This window comes from Rhinolophus ferrumequinum, chromosome 10 (genome assembly GCF_004115265.2).
Source record: "Rhinolophus ferrumequinum isolate MPI-CBG mRhiFer1 chromosome 10, mRhiFer1_v1.p, whole genome shotgun sequence".
Classification (NCBI taxonomy): domain Eukaryota; kingdom Metazoa; phylum Chordata; class Mammalia; order Chiroptera; family Rhinolophidae; genus Rhinolophus; species Rhinolophus ferrumequinum.
In genome coordinates, this window is record NC_046293.1 from 36,263,749 (window position 1) to 36,290,746 (window position 26,998).

General features: G+C 36.7%; 1 protein-coding gene across 1 annotated transcript in view; it reads right to left on the reverse strand.

Annotated features, from left to right (window-relative positions):
• Positions 1-1,147: 1,147 nt before the first annotated feature.
• The window catches only part of BCAT1 (branched chain amino acid transaminase 1), a 41,939-nt gene continuing 16,088 nt past the window's right edge, over positions 1,148-26,998 (reverse strand). The window contains 6 exon segments of the mRNA XM_033117656.1: positions 1,148-4,012; positions 10,136-10,210; positions 12,075-12,215; positions 14,847-14,932; positions 20,206-20,348; positions 22,357-22,520. Of these exon segments, the coding sequence (XP_032973547.1) occupies positions 3,971-4,012; positions 10,136-10,210; positions 12,075-12,215; positions 14,847-14,932; positions 20,206-20,348; positions 22,357-22,520 (651 nt within the window). The 3' untranslated portion in view covers positions 1,148-3,970.

Here is a 26,998-nt window from a genome sequence, read left to right on the forward strand (position 1 = left end):
AAAAAGGACAAATGTCCTTTAAAAATGAGATGAAAATATTCACTGTGATTTCTTGATAAGAGATGTCCTCTGGCCTTCGTCTCATTATATAACTGCATTAAATACTGCTTTTATACCTAGAAGTTTGTTCAAGTACTAGAGTATAAACATGAGGGTAATATCATATATATATATATATATATATATATATATATATATATATATTATATATATCACACATACACATATATATATATATACTTATTTATTTTCTAAAGCCAACTTCCTAATCCCTATTGCAAGTTACGTTAGATGCACATTTGTGGATACTCAATCAACATTTATCAAATTAACTATAATCTCCAAGATCCTTGTCAATTAATAGGTAATGATTATTGAAAAGCTGGTACCTTTTGCCTCCTTTTCGGAGGAGATATCTGGAGAAGAGATAGCTGAACAAATTCTATTCATAGCAAAAGAAAGTGACAGGTGTTACAGTGTTCACTAAAATTACTTGCCAGCATTACTATCTGTGACTTAGGTTTCTGCAAATCCACATAAGGAATCCGTATTACAAGGAAGAATTCTTTGATCATCTGTAGAATCAGGACATGAAATAAGGGATCCTTACAGTGTTTCTCTAACCCATCTAAGCCCTGTGCTTCAGTGCATCCAATGAATATTTACTGCTCTAATATTTTAAATCTCATTCACTGAAAATGAACAAATGCTATCATTTTCTGCTTAAAACACATTTTCCTACCATAAGCGTAAACCAAATGTGTAATTTTAAAAGAAACTTTTTAAGGAAAAGAATACAGTGATTGAACACTGAATGGGAATGGGCAAAATAAATAAATTTATTTGGCAGCTGATTTCACAGCACAAATCCCCTAAAGCAGAGTTCAATCTGCAGCTTTAATAAAGGGCTCCTACAATTCTTTTAACTGAGATATACTCATTAATTGCCTTCAAGTACCCAAAAGTGGTCTGATTTGAGGAAAGCAAGACCAATTGTTTAGGTACAATTCTATCAAGCAACAAAACTGATATGGTGAAGAATTTTAACCCAGGGTATATACTGTAGGTTGCCCATATCTTCGGGCATGTTGGCACTACATGTCACATAGTTGGCGTTATACTGCACTTTCTTGCTGCTACCTCTGTCTTTCTTTCTTTTTTTTTTACAGAAATCTTAACAAGAATAGAGGGTGCTGAGCAGGTAGGACAAACACGATCTCTTAACAAAGTTTCTCAGTCATTTCTTTTTCTATTTTACTTTTCCTTTGTACTTTTGAAAGCAAAGGTTAATGCAGATATTATTTATTCATTTCAGCCAGCTGCAAGGTACTAGACAGCATGGTATACATCCCTGAGGTTGACGCTTCTTTTGGTGTATCATAAATTGAATCCTTAATAAACGACTATAACGAAGAAAATTTCTAATAGCAAATGTCTTCAGGAAATGCTCATATTTTGTTTACGTCTAAATGCTTCATTTTAAAATCTTGGTTTCTACTAATGTGTTTTGAAAAAAACCAACAAATTTGGTCTGAAATGAAAAAAAAAAAAACTGAAAAATGTGGAAGAGAACATGAAAAATAAGTTAATCATTATCATTTTAAGTGCCACCAGTTCTGTTTATGTTCATGCAGATGTGAATTGCTGAATCTCATTTGATCAACCCAATTAAACATTAAATAATTGCAGCCAATTATGCAAATATCAGCAACAATATTAATTTGTTGATCTTTTTGAGCAGATTAGCCTATTACATGTTCCTAATGCTAGACTATTTTATGCCTTAACTGATCAATTAGTGTTACAATAACTAAGTCTCAAAGAATGGATAATTGCCTAGTTATAATGTGTCACTCTTGCTGTATCAATCTACTGCAATTAAAACAAATAGTGCACAAGGAAAAAAGATGTGCAGATGTTTCTTTTAAATCTATTTAACAAGTTAGTGTCAAGGTCCATTTCCTGTCTTACTACTTAAATAAGAATGGCAGACTATGTTCTTTGTTTTAGGAGACCTTCAGTTTTTTAAAAATTTATATCCTTAATCTTCACCAAGTCTGATAGGAAGGGTTTAAAATGTTCTTAAGTTTTAACAAAAGAAATCATACAGACATATTGTCAAAACATTGTTCTCTACCTTTTGTATGTAATGGACCTGTCTTGCCGTACTAAATTTAGAAATGCAAAGTATAAAATGCATTTATGGCAAACAAATGATTTCCATTTCTCATAGGAATGTGAGTCTTAGTTATTTATATGCTACTTAACAGGTTAAAATTACCTGGAAGTCTTTTCTCGAATACTGTATTAAAAATGAGGTCACATGATTTAGCCAAGGCAAGTGCACACCCTTAGAATGCTACTTGGTGAAGGACTAGAGAACAGGTAAAGTACCTGAGGCCTGAAAAGAACAGACTCTCCAAAACTTCAGATCAACAATTAAAAGCCCCCTAAAATATATTTTTACCATTCCTTTTCATCTTATACTTCCCTAATTTTCATTTTACCATTTCTATCTATAAAAGACCCTACAGCCAAAAGTCTTGGAAAAGAATCAAAGTCCCATTTGCTATGTGCTGCTAACTGCCTTAAGGAAAGTTTTCCAATGCATCAAACCTTTAGAATTTTTTTTTCCCTTGCTTTGAAAAGAGAATGAAATAAGATCAGCAAGATGAAAGTTATTAGTACCGCAAGAAACCAAAATATAACATCTGAGAGTTGACCTTCCAGAGTGAATGTTTTCTATCAAGATTTGACTTTCTTCTAGAAAAACCAGGATACAATTTTAACTCAGAGTTCCTAAACAAGGAAAATATCATCTCCCTGTACCCTAACTTTGTACTCATCCAATCCTTCATTATTCAACAGCAAAGAGCACGTATAAAACCAAGAGTATAAAAACCAAAGTATACCTCTTTGCTTTCTACTAAAAAACTAAATAGGGTGAATTATTTTGTATTGAACACTCAACATGTATCATTTGTCATTTCCATTTGGTATGATATCACAACTTCACTCTAGAGGTACAACTTCAATTTCAAGACAGTCTTTGCATACGAAAAAATTCCTCCAAGAAACTATGCCTCTGAGTATCTCTAATGCTTAGCAGACCATGAGAAACAAAGACAATGTGAGGTAAAAATATACAATGTCGAATCAATCACAAATTCTAATAAAGAGGTTTCATAATATAGAAACAAAGAAAGTTCACTTCTATAGAAGGTAAATATTCATTTATTCATTATTTACTGAGTACCTATTATGTGCCAGGCATTGGGGATACAAAGATCTCTAAGGCACAAGACCCTCAGTGTTGTACAGACACTACTAACAAGCAGCCAATCACAGCACAACATGGAAAGGGCAATGGTAGAAATGTGCACAGATCTCACTGATGCACAAGACCTTCGAGCAGCCTGTGACATCAGGAAGAGGAAGAGATTTGCCTTAAGATGGACATAGGGGGCCTACCAAAACAAAGGTGACATGAGAAAATCCAGTTTTTGAAAGTCTTGATCTAAAAAAACAAAACACTTTCTGAGGATAAAAATGTGTCACAGACAATGTTACATGTGAATTTTACTCAGATCAGCTTTCAAACACACACACACACACAAATTCATTTGGTTGAGGAGTAGAATACAACCTATGCTAAAGAATAAACAAACATTTTTGTATCTGAGTGAAGTACTAGGGAGGCACTAAGAATACTGAGGAAAATTCTATGCTATATGGCTTACATTATCATCTTTCTAAGGGAAGGTAAGATAAGCTTCTACGATCAGGTTTACAATACACCATTTGATGATTGCAATTCATTTTCTCTAGTATGAGGAAACAATCCCCCTGGTAACACTGATCACACAAACTATATTATGCACAACTGAAAACAGGTAGCCAGACAATCTATCATAATTCAGATGCAATAGTCTATCCCAATAGCACACAGGTAATATCCTGTATTTTCCACTTAGGATACGATGATTGTCCAGTCGCTCTCTTCTCGTCCATACTGCAACAAAAACAAGAAAACATGTTTCAGTTTAAAAGCTAACAGTGCTGTAACTTATAAATAAACTTAATAATACAAATGACGCTATACAAAAGATTCGCTTCTGTTTTGAACATTAAAAGCATATTCACATTAAAAATAAGACTAGAGAAAAACAACCAAATATCTGGAAAGAATCACACATTTTACAATTATTCTTCTTCTCAAATTTATAGTTGATGTAAGCCCTGTGTATAATTAAGTAAATGCCTTTTCATTACCATTCTGCATTTAGCTTCTGCTCTCCAAACGATGTGAGTTTGCCTATTGTCAGAAGTGACGCTCAAAGTGCATTCCCCAAACCAGTAGCCTCAGCATCACCTGACAACATGTTAAAAATGCAATTTCGCAAGCCCCACTTCAGATTCCCTGAATCAGAAACTCTGTGGATGGTTCCCAACAACCTGTGCTTCTACAAGCACTTCAGGTGAGTAGTCTGATGGGAGCAAAAGTTTGAGAATCACTACTAGAAAATGCCCCTTCTTGCGAGAATTTTATGTTCATGGACAAAAATATTAAATTGACAAGTCTGGTAGATCTAAACACTGACTTGTTTTCTAAATGAAAGTTGTTTATGTTATGTTAGCATCCCAATTTTTCTTATTCCTTCAAAAATTATGGAGCAGCAAATAATCAATTAGATTATTTGCATTAGCAGATAATTTGCTTTAGCAAGCCTAAATTTTAATATTTAAAACTGAATTAAATGAAACATAAAGACATTCCAGATGTCAGAAACACAAAGCCAGTTCTATATTCATTCGTTCATCTATTTATTCATTCACTCATTCATTCAACAAACATCTCTGTGTTTAAATGAGCTTGCTCACCCTTGAGCAAGTACTGCATGCCAAAAACAACTATGCCAAGAGCTTTACAGACTTGCTACCTCATTTATCCTCTCAATAACCCCAGATAGTAGGTGCCATTATCGATCATGTTTAAGGGATGAGAAAACTAAGTATTAGGCAGATTAAATACCTTACCTAAGTCTGTGGTTAGTAAACGGTAGGGTCCAGACCCTAGCCAAGATCTCTCACACCCAATTCCATCTTCTTGACCACCATTGAGACTTCCCTTCACATAGTCACGTGTGGAAACTAACTTGGGACAGATCTTCCCTAACCAGAGGAGCATGCCATTAAGTCTGCCACCATGTGTTTGCCTAAATCACAGGACGTCCCCTTTTCACATGAAGTGGCTCTTTAGTCCTAATATAACTTCAGTTGAAATTAATGCAAAACCTCCAAATTTCTGAGTTGGAAAGAACCTTAATGATCATTGAAAATGATCATCTTATTTGGATGAGCAAAATAAGCAGGGTTCTGGGTTTTATTTCCTTACTTCAGGACAATTCCCCTCTTATCAGTTTTGTATACTGGGATTCCAGGAAAGATGTCTTCCATAGAAAGTTTTGCTGCTTAACAATCAAAGTGTGAAGAGCAATGAACTTTTTTTTAGGACAAGCTTCTCACTTTACATATAAGGACACTAAGGCTCCAGGAAGCTCATAATCACAAGCCCAGTTCTCTTGCCTCTCTCGGTCCAATGCCATTTTTCCCATGTCACATTTTCCATGTGCTGTGTTCGTTCCTCTTAAAGAGCTTTAAAGACCTCACTGAGCAGAATTTATCAAATTGGTAAAAAACCAGGAGCCAAGAATGGGTCTACCTACAACTTTCTGGTTTACATGGAAGTCCAATGACTATCAGTGATTTGCTTAATCCAACTTGCTTAATCCACATCAGAAAGAGTTACCGAAAGAGTGTGGCCTCCTGCTATTGACTCTGTTGATTCATAATGAATGTTGGATACAACATTCCCAAATTCTGCCTGATTTATGTATGGTGTCAATGTGACTTGAGATAAAAGCAAAATACGTGTTCTATTTCTTATTTGTGTTCCCATCAATACATTAGACATTTTTGCCATTAACAATACTTGAATGTCAGCATATTGACATTTTAGCAGATCTACAGAATTGTGATTCATGACCACTATAATTTCATCTTGAATCTCATCAGTTAATGTAAATTTGCTTTCAATTAGTTGTTTTAGTTTTATACACAGTGGAAAATCAATTTTGGTTAGAATGACAGTCATAGGCCATATGACTCTGCAAACCTGCATAATATGTATTAAGTTTTACCGCACTCAGCCTGCGATTTATGCTTTTATGTAAAATCATAGGATTTTGAGATGTATCCAAGAGATATGATAATCTATAGTAATTCATAATATCTAGACCTAGGCAGTTAGCAATCAAATTTTTCATTTGGATGATGGATAATTCAATTTAATTTTTCAATGCAAAATAATTCAAAGTAGAGATGACAGATGTTAGCAGAGATGGAAATTACATTCTTTTCAAGAGTAGGTGTCCAGAGAAGGAGGACAAAGTGAACACATGTCTGCCTGGGCTAGGCTGTCATTATACCACTGTCAATGTTGAAGGCCCACGTCTTCAACATTTGGCAGGCCTGCTCTAAGTCACAACTCACTTGATTTTGTTCACAGAATCAAAAATGAGGTTAAAGCAACATGGCAAATCACACAGAACCTGTGGGATGGCCCTTCGAGCCCATGGAGAAAACTATGTGATGTGCAGAATTTTCATCTTTTCATGAATTCCAGTTAGAACATTAAGGCAAAACATGACTAACGACAAGTTCATTACTTCACATTCGACATATGTATGTATGGCAAATAATTTTACACGAGTCTTGCTACAATACCTTTTACATTCAGCAAAAAATTCTTAGTAACATAAAAGGACAATCTGTGTCATGCACTTACTTTCTAGGATGCCAATAAAAATGTAATAAGTGCTGCCCGCCAGGTAATAATTTGTCATTCTTGTTCTAAATCCTATTCATTGGGTATGCAAAGCTCTGCAAAGTCCCACAACATGTGGAGACGTATGTCTTAGGGAATGAGGAGAGGCTGGGAAGCTAGTCAAGGGACTGAGTCATCTAGGCAATCTGGACCATTCACTTAGAATGCACACAAAGAAAGCTCCGGACATAGGCAGGGAAAAGGGGTGGGGCTCCATCTGTTTATATAACTAAAAGGCATCAAGCTGTTCCACTGAAAACAAGCAAAATACAATAACCGCTAATGGTCATTCAATCTTACAAAACTGTAGCCACGAGTGGGAACATACGTGGTTTTTTTTGTTTTTTTTTTAATTCTATCCATTAACCTGTAATCAATAGAGATTCTGCTCCTATCACATTTAGGCTTTCCTTTTCCTAAACTATTTAAGATGTCCACCTCTCAGTTTTTGCAATCACTACTCTCCATCTTCTGAAACCTCAACAGCGGCTCTGCTAGTTACTCAAACATGCTGTCCCTGATAGTTAAGACCCAGGTTCCAGCTTTCATCTCATCCTGACAGCAGTAGTGATGTGTATGTCACTTTGAAAAGTTCTAAATCAGGTTCTCTGAATGTTTTTTTGAAAAATAATTTGCCATTATTGAAGACCTTCCTCCCGCCTCTTCTCAGAATGTGGTAATACATAAGACAGCAACACGCTTTTGCTCTTTAGTGAGTGTTTGGCGAATCATTCACCTATTCACTCCTCTATTTATTTATTCAGGAAAGACTACTGAGTATGTACTACGACCTAGACCTTGCGCTGCATACTGTGCTTACAAAAAGAGAATAAAACGATTCTCACATTCAAAGAACCCTAGAACAAAGACAAGGGCATGACTAGAATATAAGTTAAAGGCCACATGTGATAATCCCAGGCACTATGGACGCTGGAGGAAGAAGCAGCATTTAAGTGGATCAGTGTGTGTTTGTACTGGGGAGAAAAGGGATGTTGTTCAATGGAGATTTTAAAGGTTCCTAAAAGACATATGTCTTGAGGGACTACCAATACCTTATCAAGTGGGTAAACTATAGAAGGAAGAGAAACAGGAAAGAAGTAGCAGAGAGCAGAGCATATTGGAGAACAGAGAGGAGCCCAAAAGGCGGGAGCAAAGACCAGCATGACAGTGAGTAATTGGAACAGCAAAGAGTAATGGGAGAGAAAGGAAACGTGGCAACATGGAAAATGTTCTCCAAGTTTAAGTTTGGTTAAGTATGAACACAGAAGTGTTTTTCTTTGTTGTTTAAAAAGAGAAAGTGGGGGCGGGCGGAGGGGGAGTATTGTCATTTGAAATATTCTCTTAAGAGGTATTAGTACAGCAATCTAAGACCCAGGGGGATGGATGCATACTTAACCAGAGAGATTCTTGCTCATATAGGTAAGTTTACAAGTTAAATGAAAATCCAGTCTTCAGTTAAGAAGGAATTGAGCCCCCCGTCCAGGTCAACACTGGCAAGAATCCTAATGGTTTTTTGATTGTTGTTATTCTCCTCTTCTTTAATTTACCAGAGCACTTTGTAGGAAATATCCATTTTTCTGGGAGAGAAACAGATAACCTAGTAGCTTGGCTGACAACACCAATTTGTCATCTTGTAAGAGAATAATTTTGAAACTTTAGGTTCTATGTCCACAAACATAAAATTATTGAAGAGGAAAGATGTGATCTTAGATTCTGCATGGATGGTCCATGGATGGTCCAAACACCCCTACTTAGGAATATCTTTCAATTCAAATATAATAGAATTTGATTTTTCCCTCAGCCTAGTTTTCCTTTGCTTTAAACCCTTTACAACCAAATCAAATCAGGTCAAATTTTTTTATTTCATATAATCTCCAAGAGGTAACGCTGAAATCTTGTTTTATGTATTAAGTGCTATAGAATGAACCATACAATTTGTTCAAGGAAATTTTTCTGATGGTCTTCCTTTCTCATCACTATAATCACACTTCATTCCTCTCTTTAAAATCTCCCAACTTCTGTTTTGGATAAAAGCTTCCATAATCTAGACAATCATATATTTTTGCTCTGTTTATGTTTTTCATTTGAGCAAAACACTAAAAACTTATTACCTTCATCAGATTTACTCAAGCCTTTAGATTTAGAAAACTCTAAAAATATATGAAAATACCTGAAATACCCATACAGAAAGTTTTATTAAATTTCTTCAAATTACTTCTAATTGTTTCTACATACTCGTTCAAAAGTAGAAAATAACTCTGAATAGATTGTTATGTCTTCAATATTAACATATTCCTTTATTTAACTTACAGAAAATTCCTATAGAAAACATTTGTTGAAGAGTGGGGGTAAGGCAGCTCATTGATTCAAAAACCACAATCATTCTTTTCTTTTATTAATATTAGTTTTGCATAAAAGTTGTTAAATATTCAAAAATACCATTTTTTTTAACACTATCCAAGGACCTCAATTGCTCTATAAGGACCTTCTGCTTTCCCAAACAACTTTAAATCTTTGCTTAGTTGTAAGACCCAGCACTACCTGATAGTAATTCTTTAAAAATTACTTTAAAAATTCTTTAAAAATTACCATAATTCTTTAAAAATTATGGTACATCGATATAATGAAATTCAATTAAACTTTATACATGGAATTAAAATGATTTATTGATATAAAAAAGCAAATATTTATTAAATGAAAAAAGCAGGTAATAAAATTATGTACACTCCCATTTTTTTAGAAAATATATTTACTACAAATATATAAATGCTTATAAAATCTTAAAAGTTGAGACACTGAAAATTAACTGTGGTTATATCTTGGTGCTGGAATCATAGGTAATATTAGGTTTCTTCTATGCTTTCTTCTACTTTCAAAAGCATATGTTACACTTTATAATGAGATTTTTAAATGTTATTAAAATTTACATATTTTTAAAATATTAAGTAATTTGGAGTCCTCACAATATTTTCTTTCTTTTGTTTTAACATGTATCTTCTTTCCCATTTCTGCTTTGCTTATGCCCACACATCGTATCAGGAATGCCTTCCTTTATTATTAAATTTAAATTTGAATTTGTTGATCAAATTGAATTTGTTGACCAAATTAAATTTAAATTAAATTTTAATTTAAACAAATTAAATTTAAATTTGTTGACCCCAAATGGTACTATTTACTCTCTTCTCAACATTGAAATACGATTTGGCTCTAAGTGCTAATTTAAATAAGATGACAGAAAGCAGCCCTTACTTGAATATTGGTCAATTTGTCCAAGATCTGGCTTGCAAGCTTAGGCCCATTCTCCATAGTTGGAATGTGGATAGTCTATGAAAGAAAACCAGACATGAGATAATTGAGGATAGTCATATATACAGTGACAAGACACTCTGCAATGCTACTGTATCAATGCAATTACACTGAAATAAGAAATGACACTATGATAACCTGATTATGTATGTTAGCTCCTTATGCCAAAGCCTCGTTTCTATTCCGAATTTGAATGAAAGCTAACTACCTGAGTTTAGGGCACTAGTTTATATGCCAGTCTTCAGAATGATTTGAGGAAACAATGAGAAGCTAGGGGTCCCTAAAACAGTGGCTAAACTTAAAAGAATCCTACTCCTTCCAGCATTCCCAGAATCTACAAGGATAAATGATTGGCCCCCATATTTAACCCTCTTGGCAGGAAATGAGAAATTAAAAGATATTTTGCCACTAATTAAAGCAAGTCATTTCAAGGACATAAATTAAAGCAAGTCTATGCTTTCACAAAAGGGGCTTCCGAACCTATGTCTGTTCTAAGCCAAACCTCCAAAATGTTGGATAGCATGATTCAGTTCAGGGCTGAGAGAGATTTCACGATCTTAATTTATATTTCAGTCAGGCCCATTCATGCCTCGCTAGCTTGCAGGCCTTTGATAGTTTGATTTTAGTAGATAGCCCATGTTCTTATCTTTCTTTTTATACGCCCTTTAGGACAATAGGATAATTAGATGTACATTTTGGCTCTGAATGCCCTCTAAAACAAGACCATTAAGAACATGATAAACTTTATAAACTGGTTCTACAGGCGAAATAATAATTGGACTTAAAAATATCTGATCTAATGACCTTAGTTCATTAAAAAAGTGGACTAATAATACATTACCGAGATACTACCATAATAAAATATGAAACAGTAGCTTTATGATCAGTACAAGTATCGGATGATAATAGAATAATTATTTTCTCTTGAAATAGTCTGTGGCTGGAATTATGTTAGGAGCCATTCCCTAAAAGCAAGTTCAAATATCTCAAGCAATGAAGCAGACACCATTAAAATCGGCAGGGAAAAAAAAAAAAAAAATCAATACAACCAGCTGAGGAAAAATAATTATAATGTTAAATATTAAAACAATAGAATCTATATTTAATACGAGTAACTTAAGCCAGTTCACATTTTTAAAATAACACCCACATGACTTTGAGTTATAAAGTCAGTTGGTGCTGTTAGTCATAAGTATTGGAGCTTTGATATAAAGGGGATAGCAAACAAACTGACCAAAAAATGAAAGTACAGCACATATGAAATCATACTAGTTTACTGGGAGGAGAAAAGTTCTTACAACTAAATGCTTGAATTCCTTCTGAAAATTTTAGTAAATGCACCAGTTTTGCCAAATTAAAAAAAAAAAAATGTAAAGTAGTCATAATAATAATAATAATAATAGTAATTAACGTAGGAGTTGATCATTCAAATGAATTTTCCATTACTATTTGCTATTCCTACTCCAATAGTTTGGAAGTATATTTGGAAACCATAAATTGAACTCTAACTACCTGCAGAACCTTCCTTAGTGAGCCAGTAGAAAGAAATGATGGAAGTCTATTGACACATCTCCAATCCCTAAATTGACAAAAGATAGAGATGACACTTGTCCAAGAACAAAACTGACCTCCCACCATGTTGGATCTTAAGACCTTACACAACATCACTGGAAAGATGAGAGTAAGTAATTTGTTAATACAGGGTCATCTGTATTAACAATAATGACAAACTGTCCCAGTTAATGAAATGCCAAATTATGAAGAAAAAAAAAATTCTTCGCATCCTGGAGCCAACTAGTATTTTGTTCACACGCTTAAAACAATTTAATGATAGGCCAATGATTAGAAATAACCGGAGGTGACTGAAGAAACACTGTCTTACCTCACCCTTGTACAGTATATCAGAAACTGGGCAAACAATGCAGGCTGTGCCAGAGCCAAACATCTCTCTAACTCGGTTCTGCTGCAGGGCTGTTGTCAAGTCATCCATGGTGAGGTACCTCTCCGACACCTTAAACTCACCCTGTTTGGAATGTAAAAAATAAAAAGCATACATTTTCAAGGAAAAAGCATGCCAAAAAGCCCTGTAGTACTTACCTTTCTACTAAACATTCGGACTGAAGTTGGATAACAGCAGTCATACTTAGAGAGAAAGCTGGAGAGAACGAACAACACCATCGCATCTGTAAATACACTGAGGTGCTATGCAACCTACTCCAAGGTCACAGCCTCTCTAAATGAGATGATCAGAATGTAAATTATAAGAGTATCACTATAAAACGCATGGTATATTTCAATACATGCCTGCCTGTTTTCTTTTCCCCTTTTACGAGGCGCACTTCATGGCTAAAGTCTCACAAACTGATGTATCCCAAGTGCTACTTAATGTGTGCTCTATGTTGACAGTCTTCAACCTATTTATCATAAAAATATATTATAACTTTAATAATGATAGCTACCACTACTTGAGCATCCAATAGCATGCCAAATTCTCTCATTTTTAAGGTGGGTATTCGTATCCCCATTTTACAGATGAGAAAAGTAAGATTCAGGGAAGTTGAATGACATCCCTAAGATCACACAGTAAGTAAATGGCAAAAACTGGATTTGAACTCAGATCTGATGTGACTGGCTCCAAAACTGGTCCTCTTTCTACTGTGTCTTTTATGGAGTAAAAACATAAACTGAGTTTAAATATCCGAAATATTTCATTATTTTAAAACATTAAAAATACATTTGGACTTTGGGAAATTGTATTGTGTGTGTATATATATATATATGTATATATATTTTTTCTTTTTTCGTCCTAAATTCGCTGTTCAGTTAACTTTACAACAGTAATCCTCTTCCTTCTCTTTAGTATCATATTAGGTTGAGTTTCATCACAGAATTATTGGCACGACCTCATCGACTTCTGCTGAACTACTGGAACATTTTATTTGCTCAAGGATAGCATATGGGAAAAAAAAATACCTTTAAGCTATCTGTTGAATACTCATTCTTAAATCTGCTTAATTCTCATTCTTTTGTTAGTGGTTAAAGTTCAAAGTTTGTCAACAGGCTATTTGAATTAAGGGCAATAGAGAATGGATATATTTTTTAAATAAGAGATCATTTTTTGAAACTTACAAATCTACAATAAATAAAAATGGAAATCACAGCCTGTGGCAAGATTCAAAATATTAGAAGAAAAATGCATCACGCTGTAAGTATATTTGGAAAGGTACGAAAATATGCCTGCAATAGAAATATGGCTTTTTGCAAGTTTCAATTTATCTCAGTCTGCAATTGCAATTGTGTTGTTTAAAGGTAAATAAATCCCAGAAAATCAGCCAAGTTAACTGAAAACAAGCTGAGCTCTGTGTTCTGGAAAAGAAAAAAAAATCTTGTAAATAAACAGAATTGTTTTTCCTCTGCTCTCCCTTACTTATCTTTGGACAATTTCCCCTTCTGGCAAGTAATGGTAACCCCCCACATGCCTCTTGGCATTTATGTCTCCCTGTTTTAAAATAGCTTTTAAAATAAATTACAGCTAAGGAGTCAAGAAAAAAAATTCTTTCATAATAAACTATTTTTCATGCTAGCAAATCATTAGTGTGGGAAAGCATTTCCCATTGCAACTTGTCATCAAACCTTCTGTACTTGACTGACTTTTTTCTTTAATAAAACAAAAATTACTGAGCTTCGAAAATACATCTTTCCAACTGCAAGCATATTTAGGACAGGGCAAGCTGTTTGAAATAATACCAACAGTTTGTAAATGTCATGCCCAATGTGCCAGCCAGCATGTGCAGTTGGGTCTTGCCTACTTCAGGGTTTTGTAGAATTATTTATAGCACATTTCCTCTATTTCCAAGGTCTTTTCCAGAGACACCGTGCTAGTACTCTCATCGACACTCTGTGTGTATCTAAACATTTGTCCTATTGGTACCGTTTGACCACAGTATGCTCAAAGCCTTTTCACGTCCCTTGGACATCATTTTAACACATGGGTCAAAAGTTCCATCCAAGAACCTCTGCCAGATCACCAACTCATTCAGTATTCATCTTGAGTATGTTATAATGTCATTTCCAATACTAAACAGTTTAACATGCTTGCCTGTGTCACATGAATCAGAAAGTTTACTAAAAATAATTTTACATTTGCTTGAGTGTTTTGATTTTAATAAGCATGTATGTGAATTTGGGAGGGCAGGGAGCAGACGGGGTGGGGGAAAAGGCAGTCAACATAATTTCGATGACAAGCATGGTTCCACTGGAATAAATAGAGGAAGGGAGAACCACGAATCATTGCCATTTGGAAACAATGCACTTAGACTTGAAAAGTTAAGGACTGGCTAAATGGAAGAACACAAAGTATGAGCCAGGTGAGTCAGGAGGAGACACCTGATACAGAGCTTGAGACCAGTACTAGAATACTTCTTCACCAGGACAACTTGACAAACTGGTTTCTTCCTGCCCTCCCTATAAACAATACTTATTTGATAGTCTTGCCAAGACAGTCCTTTTAGAAGAGTTCTTTTCACTCGAGGTAAGACTAAGATTAGATAACATGGGTTGGAACTACTATATATTATTTCAACACTAAACTGGGCTTATTTTGATTACTTTTTGTTGCATGCTTACAAAAGTTGTTCATGTCAAAGGCACCCACCCACTTGCGTGCCAGGTCCAGGATGCTCTGTCTGGTCACTCCTGGAAGAATGATGCCATCTAGCGGAGGAGTTGCCAGTTCTTCTTCTGTCAATTAGAAATCGGAATATTTTCAAACTTTATATTAGCCATGCTTTATGTCAATAGCCATTAAAAAAAAAAAGACAAAACTGTTTCTTACAAATTTGCTAGTAATAAACATGAAGATCATGTTACTGTGCTGCATTGTCAAATTTCCCAAATCAATTCATGCTTCAGGTAGATCTTTATTTTTAAAAAGAAAAAGAAAGACACTCATCTAATCATCTTCAGTGTATCCTTAGCCAGTAAAATAGGAGATGGTTTTCCACTAACAAACAATAAGAGTTATAAAAAACACTTAAGAGGAACATTCTGAAGTCAAAATTTACTTTAGTGGATTAAACCTGGTTAGTATAATGAAGAATAATGTACATAGGATCTTACTAAGGAACACTGTTCACTACCAAACCAAAGAATACTGTGCAGAAGCCCACCCCCAAGAAGTGTGCATGCCTATTCAGGCTGGTCACTGCTCCCACACTTCCCTTGGACAATCTCTCTGTAGTGATTTTCAAACTGGTGGAGTACCCACGCCATTTATGGAGTTACTGATGTCACCTTCTGAGATTCAAATGTAATGGGCTCAGGGTGGGTTAAGCATATACAGGGCTAACAAAAAAGAAAGAAAAAAAAAGCAATCCAGAAAACCAACCAAAACTCCACAGGTGACTCAGAAAGCCAAAGCCGAGGCACCGGTCTTCTTGAGAATGACCACAGGCACTCCAAACCACCGTGGGGGCTGCCATGATGATGGTCTGTCAATGTGGCCCATCATCTGCACATCTGCATCATCTGCACCTCACAGAAGGAAATCTCTGGGACTCAATGTGCCTCTCTCCTCCCTAACTCTGACACCCACGAACAGGAATCTAGTGAGAAATTAAAACCTTAAATCATCGCTTTATAAAGATGTTGAACCTGGTAACAAATGATGTGTTGCCGACATGTGTTTGCAGAGGAATTCAAAAGGTATGCTTGAAAGGATCACCAGGTAGCAAAATCTGTGTAGAAATCACACTGGTGTCTCTGAGCTCCCCTAAGCCATATTATACAGCTAAAAGGGACTTTAGAAATCACCTAGTGCAATCCTTATTTTATAGAAGAAGAAACTGAGGCCTTATAAAGATAAGTGACTTGCAAGGCTAGTGACACTTGGAAACCACCAGAGCTTAAGTGTCCCAACACTGGGGTCTTTCCCTTTCCCTTAGTATACTATGGTCTGGGCTTGCCTATTCCACTGTGGTTACATCAGATATCCCCGACCACCAAGCTGTCTGGAAGACCAAAACTCTATATTCATCCCTGTGCCTGTTCCAGAGTGGTATGTAATAAGTGTTTTTGAATAAAAAATAAACGAATAATCATCTTTGCTAGGATACAGCAGCATGATTCTTTTGAATTTTGTTGCTAAAAATGATCTGCTGAAAACTGTTTTCTGGAAAGAGGAAAATTTGTTCTTGGCAAGTCCTTAGGGCTACTTTTTGTCATGTTTAGAAATAGTGGTCTCAAAATAAGCCCATGTTTTGCAATAGCAAGCTAGCTAACTGGATACATAATGTATGGATCTACGTACGTGTGTGTACATGTATATGCATACACACCACACACATAGACAAACATACTTCTAGTGCCCCCAAACTGGGCCTTTCCTAATGCTCACTGTGCTCTAAGACTACATAAAGTTAAATGAAAACAGCAGCCTCGATGTGCAAATCCAGTTTTGTGAAATAAATTTAACACCCAAACTGTAACCACTAGCCTGAGGTCAAAGAAGAGAACATCTGCTTCTCTGGATGCTAGACAGAGATGATGACATGACAACATTTGGGTGAGAAACATCCATTTTCCTCTGCAACCGCAAACATGCTTATGAGAGCCAGAACTAGCTCCAGATTGCCCAATGTAAGGAAAACAGAGCCTACAAACGCAGCTTGTTTTTGACAGAGAAATCATTTTTAGGAGCTGATGAATTTGGAAGCAATAACAGCAGGACTCATCTGTGACATCCCAAAGTCAAGCGCTAATGGGAACCAGGAATGTGGGTTTGTATAAGTGCCCGAAACACCACCAGCACAAGTATTCATTTATTCAACGAATATACAGACGGACCCAACTTTGATGGTTTGACTTCTGATTTTTTTTTTCTTCACTTTAAGATGATGTGAAAGCTATATGCATTCGGTAGAAACTGTACATTCAATTTTGAACGTTTCCCAAGCTAGCGAGCTGTGGTACATCTCTGGGCAGCGGAAGTGGCAGTGAGCCTGTCAGCCGCGTGGTCACGAGAGTAAACAACTGATACTCTACAGTGCACTGCATTGCCAGCGTTTGGGGGATATTGTTTTTTTGTTTGTTTGTTTGTTTTATTATTAGTTTCTGGTGACACAACAACGTTTGGGGGATATTGTGTTCTGAGCACGTGTAAGGCAGGCAGGGCTAAATTAGCATGTTTGGTAAGTTTGGTGTATTACATACATTTTCAACTTAATGATTATTTTCAACTTACAATAGGTTTATCGGGACATAACCCCATCATAAGTTAAGGAGCAAAGTTGAGGAACATCTGTGTATTGAATCCACGCCATGTGTAGTCGGCTTATCTACACCCTATGGACACAGCAGTAAACAGAACAGCTATAACTCCTTGCTTACTTTCTAATAGCCAGAGGCAAACAATTATGTTAAACAGGATGTTAGACCATGGGGGCAAAGGAAAGAGGAAAGGTGATAAATGCTGGGAAGCAGTGGGGAAAGGAGTGGAAGGAAATCCTCACTGAAAATTGGGTATGCGGGCAAAGATTTGCAGGCGGTGAAGGAGCAAGCCATGCAGACATGCCTGAGGGAAGTGTGCTATGGGAAAGATGGTGTAAATGCCTGCTGTCCAAGAAGGCTCCTGCGGCCTGAGCAGACTAAGCAACATCAACACTCACCGCCATGATCATTTTCCCAAACTAACTGTGAACTCAACCACAACAACAAGGTCTTCCTCTCAAAGTGGCTCCACTGTCCAGCGAGAGGTAAAATTCTTTGTCCCAACAGTGTCTAGCAAGTAAGTGCATTAAATTACGCATCAACAGAGTAAAAAGGAGAATCGGGGCTGTGTGGCTTACCACCAGGCTTGCTGTCACTGGAGTCAAAACCCACCTGAGTTACAGGCAAATGCCACATACAGTTATTGTGCATGGCACTGGACTGTGAACATAGATCATCTACTTTACTGCTTAAGAAAGGACAGCCTTGTCCAAAAGAAGCAGTGAGTGTGGGTGCTGCTCACGGAAAGATGACAGGTTATGACTGAAAGAACTCTGCTTATACCACCTGTTGATAAAGTTTGTGAAAAAGCAGTATTTTGCTGATTTTCAACTTATTCTTCTTTCTATTTTCTGAAAGCCACATGATATAAATCAAAGTCACTACAGAGTTGCTTCCATGTCTTCTTTTGGTTTTAGCCCCAAGGTTATTCCTGACATTTTTCTCTCATACTACTGTCCAAACATTTATTTCATTGCCTTTCTTCTTACTTCAAATTGTATTCCATCTGTTAAGCGAACACCCTCCAATTGAAGAGGCACATTTCACATTAAAACTAAAGTTATATCACGCAACCATAATCTGAATAGTAACTCTCACGGTCTTGTATATTTTCTAAGAGTCAGAAGACAAATTCTCTCATTTCTATTCTGATCTTTAAAAGCCATGGTGGAAATGGTCCATGATTATTGTTTGGATAAGGGGTAATTTTTCACCAGGACAGTTTCTGGTTAAATCATGTAGCTCTTATTTAGATTGTGCTTAAATCCGGACATCTCTCATCCATAAATAACGACGTTGCCATTTCTGCATGATGTGACTATTTTTGTTTGGGGTTGTGTGGGATTTTCTTGGGGCTATGAAGGTAGGGGTAGGCAAGTGGGATAAATGATTTGAATCAATTTATTATCTCCTAAGTGCAGAGTTCAACACTGGCTTGTCATCTTTCAAACATAGCTCTTAATATATGTCATATGCAATAACTCAACTGTAGAAATCACAAATATGCCAGTATAAATTTTGTTTTTAAATAGTGGCGAGTACAAACAGCAGGAATGGAAGAAAGAGCATGATCTGTGTCTGGCTTTTCATATGCCAAGGATTACCAACTATAAGGCTCATCTTGTGAGTCTCTGTAACTAATGGTGAAATCAGTGCATCGTTCTGAAGTCAGCCACATCTGCATCACTATCTTCCTCTATATTTGTAGCCAAATAACAAGAGAGCAATAGAGGCTACTATAGCTGTATAAAATAAAATTTTCATTAAAAATACTAATTAAAACCAATATTAAGACTACATAAGTATTTGGAAACTTTGACATTTTACCTGTCTAGTCTCTATGCTTATTACTGTGAAATAAACAGCCTAAGAATGTAAACAAATCTAAAATATGTTTTTAAAAATGTTTATGACTATTAACATTCTAATGGAAATAAATGTATATAGCTGTATTTTCCCCCCCATACTTGGCCATTTCATTCAATACCATAAACATTGTCAACACTTCACTGAACTCCTATGGTCTCTGCCAATAAAAAAATAAATAAATAAAATAAAAAAAAAACAAAAACAGCAAAGAGAGATAACGAGCATTCAGGACTTTAAACGTAATAAAGAAGTATTGATTTTTACAGTAGACATATATTAATAGACTTGAATGAATCAAGATCTAAGTGCAATCCAGAGATAGAGCAGTATGTCCTTAAAAATAGCATGCTTCAATCAAACTGAGCTCCAGAGTAAATCTTGAAGGCTTCTGATATATTATCAAAATGTGTATAAAGGGCAACAACTGTTGAAAGAATTATAGCAAGAGAGTATACTGAATTTTACATCAGTAGAATCAGAAGATTATGTTTATTACTATAGCATTTTATGCATAGTATCTGGTGAATGACCATTGAGTTAACCTGAGGCCTATCTCCAAATACAAGGGATTTCCGATAAGAAAAAATGGTAAGAAAGCAAAAGGGATGAGGCAGCAAATCTTCAAATCGAGATTTTAATTCCTTCAGTTGACATCTCAATAATAAGTACATCTAGAGCCAAAAAAATAATGACAAAACCTTTATAAATTCTGTAAACTTAAACTCATGTCCACTTGAACAGTAGTTCTTAGGCCCTGGAATTGTGCTCCTCATTCCCCTGTTCAAAGGTTCTAGTTCTTTTTTCTCCAATCCCACTGAAAACATCTGGGGGGGCAAGGAAGGGGGAAGGAGCAAGAAACTAAAATCTGGATGGGTTACCTCCATCTTCATTGATCCAGTAAAGAAAAAGATTCATAGTTCCAACTTCTGTTATCTGATTATCCTCTCCGTAGAGCCACAGAACCTGCTGACACGCGTTATCCATTGCTTCACATTGGGCAAAAAGAGATGAGCCGTAATTCCTTTTAAGAAAAAGGAAACATATTGATTATCACTATACTTCAACCCCTACATCTTATATTAAAATATGCATCTTTAATTCACATGTGCATGTAGTCAATGCACCATGTTCTTAATATATACAGAGGGTACCAAAAAAATGTATACACAATTTAAGAAAGGAAAAAAACTGTATTAAAATTATAATATTCAATATATACCAATAACAAAAGATGAATACATTCATGAATATATATATTTTTGGCACCCTCGGTATATACTATACTCTCTAACAGCATAACATTAAAGGAAAGTTATCAGAGCACCTAAATGATCTATTAATAACTGTACTCATTTGAGAGAAAGACAGCAAAGCAAAATTGTGGAATTCTAACTTGAAAAGTAGAGCTAGGAGAACCACAGGTAAATAGCCAAATTAATAACAGTAAAAAGTTATTTATTTTATTTTATTTTACCTACCAAGCAATATTACATGAATTATTTCATTTTAACCTCACTCTAGTACTATAAGTCAGCCCCTATGATTATTTCCATATTCAGATGAGAAATTGAGGCTTAGAGAAGTAACTCGTATCAAGTTACAGCAATTAAGTAGCAGAACACAAAGCCTTGTGCTGTCTTAACTGAGACATTTCAATGTATCCAAGAAATGCCTAATGTCCAATGTCCCCCCAAAGACGGGACACAATGTTAAAAATCCTGATTTTAACCAAAAAGTATTCCAAAAGCCCATTTTTCTCAACCTGCCTTCTCATCTTGTATTATTCAAAATCATGTTTAAACCAACTTAAGCAGAAAAGTGATCTATAGTGATCATGTATTCTGTGATAATACATTATATTATCTTTATAATAAATAGCAAACTACCCACAGACCAAAACTAAATATTTTCTTGCAATGTCTCAATGGCCCCATGTTATCTTTTCCCTAAGTAGGTAGGGGGAGCTAGAAAGCAAGATTTAAAGAAGAAAACCTTTAAATATTATTACCACTTTGTGCACTCTAAGAAAAGTTTTAACAAAGTAATACAGATGGTATGTAGTTGTGTACATAAAGAAATCTGAACGAGTGAAAAAGAAATCAAGCGAGGAGACAAAATAGTTACAACCTGGCTCGCCTAAGACATAGGAAGAAAAGCTCTAAACCAGAGAGAAAGGAAAGTGACTTCTTAGTTTAATGAACTTCATGAGGGTTTGTCTACCCATTGAGAATGCAGTTGCTGAAATTGAACAGGGATGATGGGACATAATATTGAATAACCTTTTTTGGTAGAAAATAAAGAAAGACTGCAGAGCGAGGTCAGACCTCATTGTCAATGTCTCTCTCACATCACAGCAGCACATCATTCGACTCTCCCAGGACTTCCTGAATCTACCTGCTGTACCTGCGCCCAGAAGGCTGCCACTAGGTCACCTTCTGGACAGCTGCTGCCCCGAGTCTATGCTACGCATCAGTACTTGGCGCACACCAAAGGTGCAGGCCATACGGATTAATGCAGCTATTCTTGTTCAGCCATAGGGGTATTCCCCATTCACAGCCAAGTCCACCCCTGAAACTGTCTAACACTTTCAAGTGCTCTTTTATTTCCAGCTAGCTACATATGGCCTATGACACTGGCCTGACAGAGCCAAAGCCGGGCTGTCCCTCAGCCAGTTGGCAACAGGTATGGCTACAGTCTGTGGCAATGAAGACAGCAGGCCCTTCCCCAGACAGGACGCGTTGAAGCCAACTGAGGGCCTCGCTCCCAGCACCAGGTGCTCCGGCAGTTCATTCAAAGCCCTGATTTGATTCCCGTTTTAGTTACTCATTTTAGTTCTTGCCCATGCATAATATTCACTGTTTCTCCCTTATGGAAGGCCACTGGTTATCCTTTAAAACACTGAAAAAACTAAACACAAAACAAAAATGAGTATTACAATCGGAATATTAATATAGACATATTTGTTTTGAAGTGAAATGGCAACTAAATTATTGTGAGGAATTTTCCTTTAAACAGAAACGCAGACTTACCCTCCCATCTTGCAGTCCCCAGTCCCACCTTTCCAGGCTCTTACAAACTTCGGATTAGCCCACAGGGACACTGGGTTAAAGGTTCCACTTGAAAAATAAGGTCCCACTGGGCTCAAGATTACAAAGATCAGGGCTTTGGTAGGCTTCTTGACTCCAAGAGAAGGCTGCAATACAGTAAAAGTATGTGCACAGTTCATTTAAAATGTAGACACCAGCCTTAAAATCTAGAATAGATCTGTAATTATCTCCCACAGGGGTTACGTAAGGACAGGAGCTGTTACTTCTACCATTGAGTTACACCCAGTCTGATGGTCTTTTTAGAAGAAAACACCAAGAATGGAGTACTTAAGTTTCATTTTGCTTTGCTTCCTGAGTTGTTTTAATTTTAGAGGAAAAGCAAATTTGTGAAAATTTGTTTTTGTTAGTAGGGTTTTTAGAGAAGTATATTTTTGACAACTAGCTATGTAGCACCTTTCAATGCTGCATTGACTGGAAATTGAAAAAGAGAAGAATTCAAGACACGATTTCAGTCTTTGGGGTGAAATATATTTGCTTCTGACTTCCCCTTCTGTTTTTATGGATTATGGACCCCTTCAGGACATGGCAGGGCCTCCAGCAGGTGGTGGGTGTACGGGAGGGTGCCATTCCTGGACCTCACCATGACAGGTACCAGACAGCAATAGTATAGGTTCACTGGAGGCAAAAACAGCAGACAAGATAAATATCCCCCTAAAAGGACTCAGGAACTTGTCTCATGAGTGACAAACACAGAAGATGGCCTTTCCCACAAACATTTACCACAAAGCCCACACTGCAAAATCATACAAAGTCCTTCAGCACAAAAGCAGTTATAAGTAACTACTTTCAGTCATGTATTAAGGAGGAAAATTGAGAGACTGAAATTGTGGGGGCTACATATGATACTGGCAGAAAGGGTCACTGGACTATCCTGTGGCATTTAAGAACACAGGAAGCAAGAAGACAAGTCAGGACTATTACACTGAGTGTCGTGGGATGTAAAGTGCTGGTGTCCAGTCTCCACCAGAGCCTTGTCTGGCTGGAAGGGGTAGGAATCTGTCATGGAAAGAACGAGAGGAGACAGTTCCAGCCAGGGAAGAAGATTCCACTCTCATTCCAATGAACATGAGGACCAGAGCCAATGGACAGTGGATGATGAGCAATCACATTAAAAAACATTAGTCAGCAAGCAACTGGTTTTGGTTTTTTGCTTGTTTGTATTCGTTCTTTAACAGGGGCTGAACAAGACTCCCCCACCAAGAAAAGAGTGAAGAGCCTTAAAACTTCATTGGTCATTTTTGGTTTCATTGTTTGGGAGAGAAAACCTCAGAATATACACATCTGCTTCCCTTCCCAGTTTTGATAAAAACTGACTATCTTATCTCTGCATTTTTATTTACCTACCAGTTAAATAAGTATAATGAGTCCTTCATATTGGAGGAGCTTTGAAGCTTAATATTTAAAAATTTTTATGAGCCCTCATACTGAGGAATTAAGAGAAACTTCTCAACATAATTCAGAAGTGCAATATGCAGGTTACAGTCTCTAATTTATCTAGCTCCTAAGTTTCGGAATAAAATAGCTTATTTGTGGACAAACTGATAAGCATTTTACTAGAGATCCCATGAATGCCTGGACTTCTTTCACTCTGAACTCAAGTATTTTTTTGGCAACCTGCATTATACTTTTTTAAAAAGTAACAATAACTCATCATCATGGAAATTTTTTTTCTGAGATAAATTTCATCTTACTCATTCCCTTCCCCCAATTTTAATTGACAGGCAAAGCTCCATATGTTCCACTAGGTGGTAGTATAGAGAGCACAGATGGGAAATGGGGAATAATTCCATGCCTTAAATCTATTTCTGGAAAAAAACAAATCTCAATAAACCTTAAGTAACACTTTTATTCTTAGCAAGCAGGTAAATCACAGATTAGAATGTCTCAATACTGAGAGAAAATGTGTTTATGTGTACTAACATTTTGGTTTCTGAAATTTAAGCAAGATCCACTCATGTTTTACAAAAGTACTTCAAGTACTGGCGTTCATCACAACTTCGTCCTTAAACGATTACTTAATAATGATTGTCTTTTCATGAAAGAACTCTGTACTGAAAATGGTCATTCTGCTTTAAGAGTGAGAATAAGTAAAATGCAACTACATCACGAAGGGATCTTGAGTTTCCACCTTCAGGAACCATTATTTGCTTTTTTTGTCTTGATTCTCCTATCCTGGGAGGCATTTTAAATTCTGTGCTACTGCTACAGTTATGAGTAGTTCATTATATAATATTAATCAAATAGTGTAAACATAATTCTATGATGACAAGGTCAGGCTTCTGATCAAATGAAGCAAAAGCCATATAAATAGAGAGAAAACAGGAACGACAATGTCTGATAAGTTGTGTAAATCAGTTTCAATGAGTCTCATTTCCTTAGGAACACTTTGATTTTTTTATTCTTCTCGACTAGTTCCTCTGATTAGTTTAATACATAAGGAATTGAAGAGGGCTTTTTAAAAGCCCCAGGGAAAACGAGGAATATAAAATTTCCGATGCACAGTATATAACTTCTCAAGGGACCACAATGACTTTGAAATTCTGATGTGTCCAAAACAATATTCTTCTTTATATTATCTCTCACAAGTAAATATATACACAAGGGTATGAAATACGTATATATTTTGCACAGAATAAAAAGACACTTGGAAAAATACAAGACATTCAGGTGTGATGAAACATAAAGACACATGTCACAGTGAAAATTACTTCTGTCTGAGTCAGTTGGAAAATTAGTTTATAGAGAGCTCACCGAGCTGCTCCCCTACTCACGGCCTCCACACCTCACTCTACTTCGATATGGCAAAAATGTCCAGTCCTACAGAGACCAAACAGTGCATCGAGTCTCAGATTGCTATTTTCCAGAGAATGTTGGAAAGGATGGTAACGAGTACAATCTCTCCAAGACTGAGTTCCTAAGCTTCATGAATACAGAACTGGCTGCCTTCACAAAAAACCAGAAGGACCCCACTGTCTTTGACTGCGTGAAGAAATTAGACATCAACTGTGATGGGCAACTAGATTTCCAAGAATTTCGTAATCTTCTTGGCGGCATGGCAGTGGCTTGCCACGACTCCTTTACCTGTTCCGGAAGTATATACGAGGAGCCCTTGGAGTTGGCCTCCAGACCCACCCCTTACCGTCCGGCCTCCCATTCATCATCTCAAAGACCACACATACCCTGAACCCCGCGTACCCACCACCCCATGCAGGCCACTCCTGCTGGTAGTAATACATACACACACACACACACACACACACACACACACACACACACACACACGTTTATAAAAAGGCAGGATTTCAGAGGTAATCTGAGCAATGGCAGAAAGAACTCAGTGAGCTAAGAAAAGTACATGCTTTGTCCTGGAAGGCAGAGAAGCACAGCAGGTTTGTGAAAGCTTGGGAATAATTCTGCCTTCGCAAAGCAAGTAAGAGAGAGAAGAAACAAGATAATTGAGAATAACGGGAACATTTTTCAAAAAGAACAGCATGACCTTTTTTTTTTTCAATCCAAAGAACAGCCTGTTGTTTTGTTTTAACCTTACCAGTTTTTTAAAGAGATTAGAGAAGAAAATGGTAAAGAATATTGAACTATTGAACGGATGGGTGCTGTAAGAGATGGGGAGAGGACCAGTGGTCCATACAGGGCCTTGAGTGTGTAAGTCACAAAAGGAGGGGATAACAAATTCATGTAGTGTTTTTATAGGAAAAACTAGTTGGTTTGGTGAAAGACTTTTTTTAAATTGTCAATAATTACACAGTACTTGTTGGTTTCTAAGACATTTTAAGGTCATTATCTTCATCCTATGCTCAAGCCTCATAGAACCCTTTTCCCTTTCGATTCCTCACCTTCCCACCTCTAAATGTTTTCTTGTACTACTCCCTCTACCTGGAATATTCTCCCCATTATGGATTGAAATGTGTCTGCCAGATGATCGGTTGGCTTAGTGGTTAGAGCACAGTGTTCATACCACCAAGGTCGCCGGTTCGATTCCCACATGGTCCAGTAAGAGACAACGGCTTGAGCTTGGAGCTGAGCTGCCAGTAGGCAACCAGTTGGCTCAGTGGTTGGACTGCGGTGCTCATAACACCAAGGTCGCTGGTGCGAGTCCCACATGGGTCAGTGAGCTGTGCCTTCCACAACTAGATTGAAAATAATGACTTGATTTGGAGCTGAGCTACACCCCCCCCCCCCCCCACAACTAGATTAAAAACAACTTGACATCCTGGAAAAACACACTGTTCCCCAATATTCCCCCAATAATAATAATAATAATAATAATAATAATAATAATAATAATAATAATAATAAAAAGAAATGTGCCTCCCCTCAAAATTTGTATGTTGAAGCCCTAACCCCCAATGTGACTGTGCTTGGAAATAAGGCCTTTAAGGAGATGATTAAGGTTAAATGAGGTCAAAAGGGTGGAGTCCTAATCCAGTAGGGCTGGTGTCTTTATAAGAGAGACACTAGACGATGAGCCTCCCTGCCCCACCCATCTTTCTCCCCACACAGAAGACCCTATACGGACACAGGAAGAAGGTAGACATCTATGGGGAGG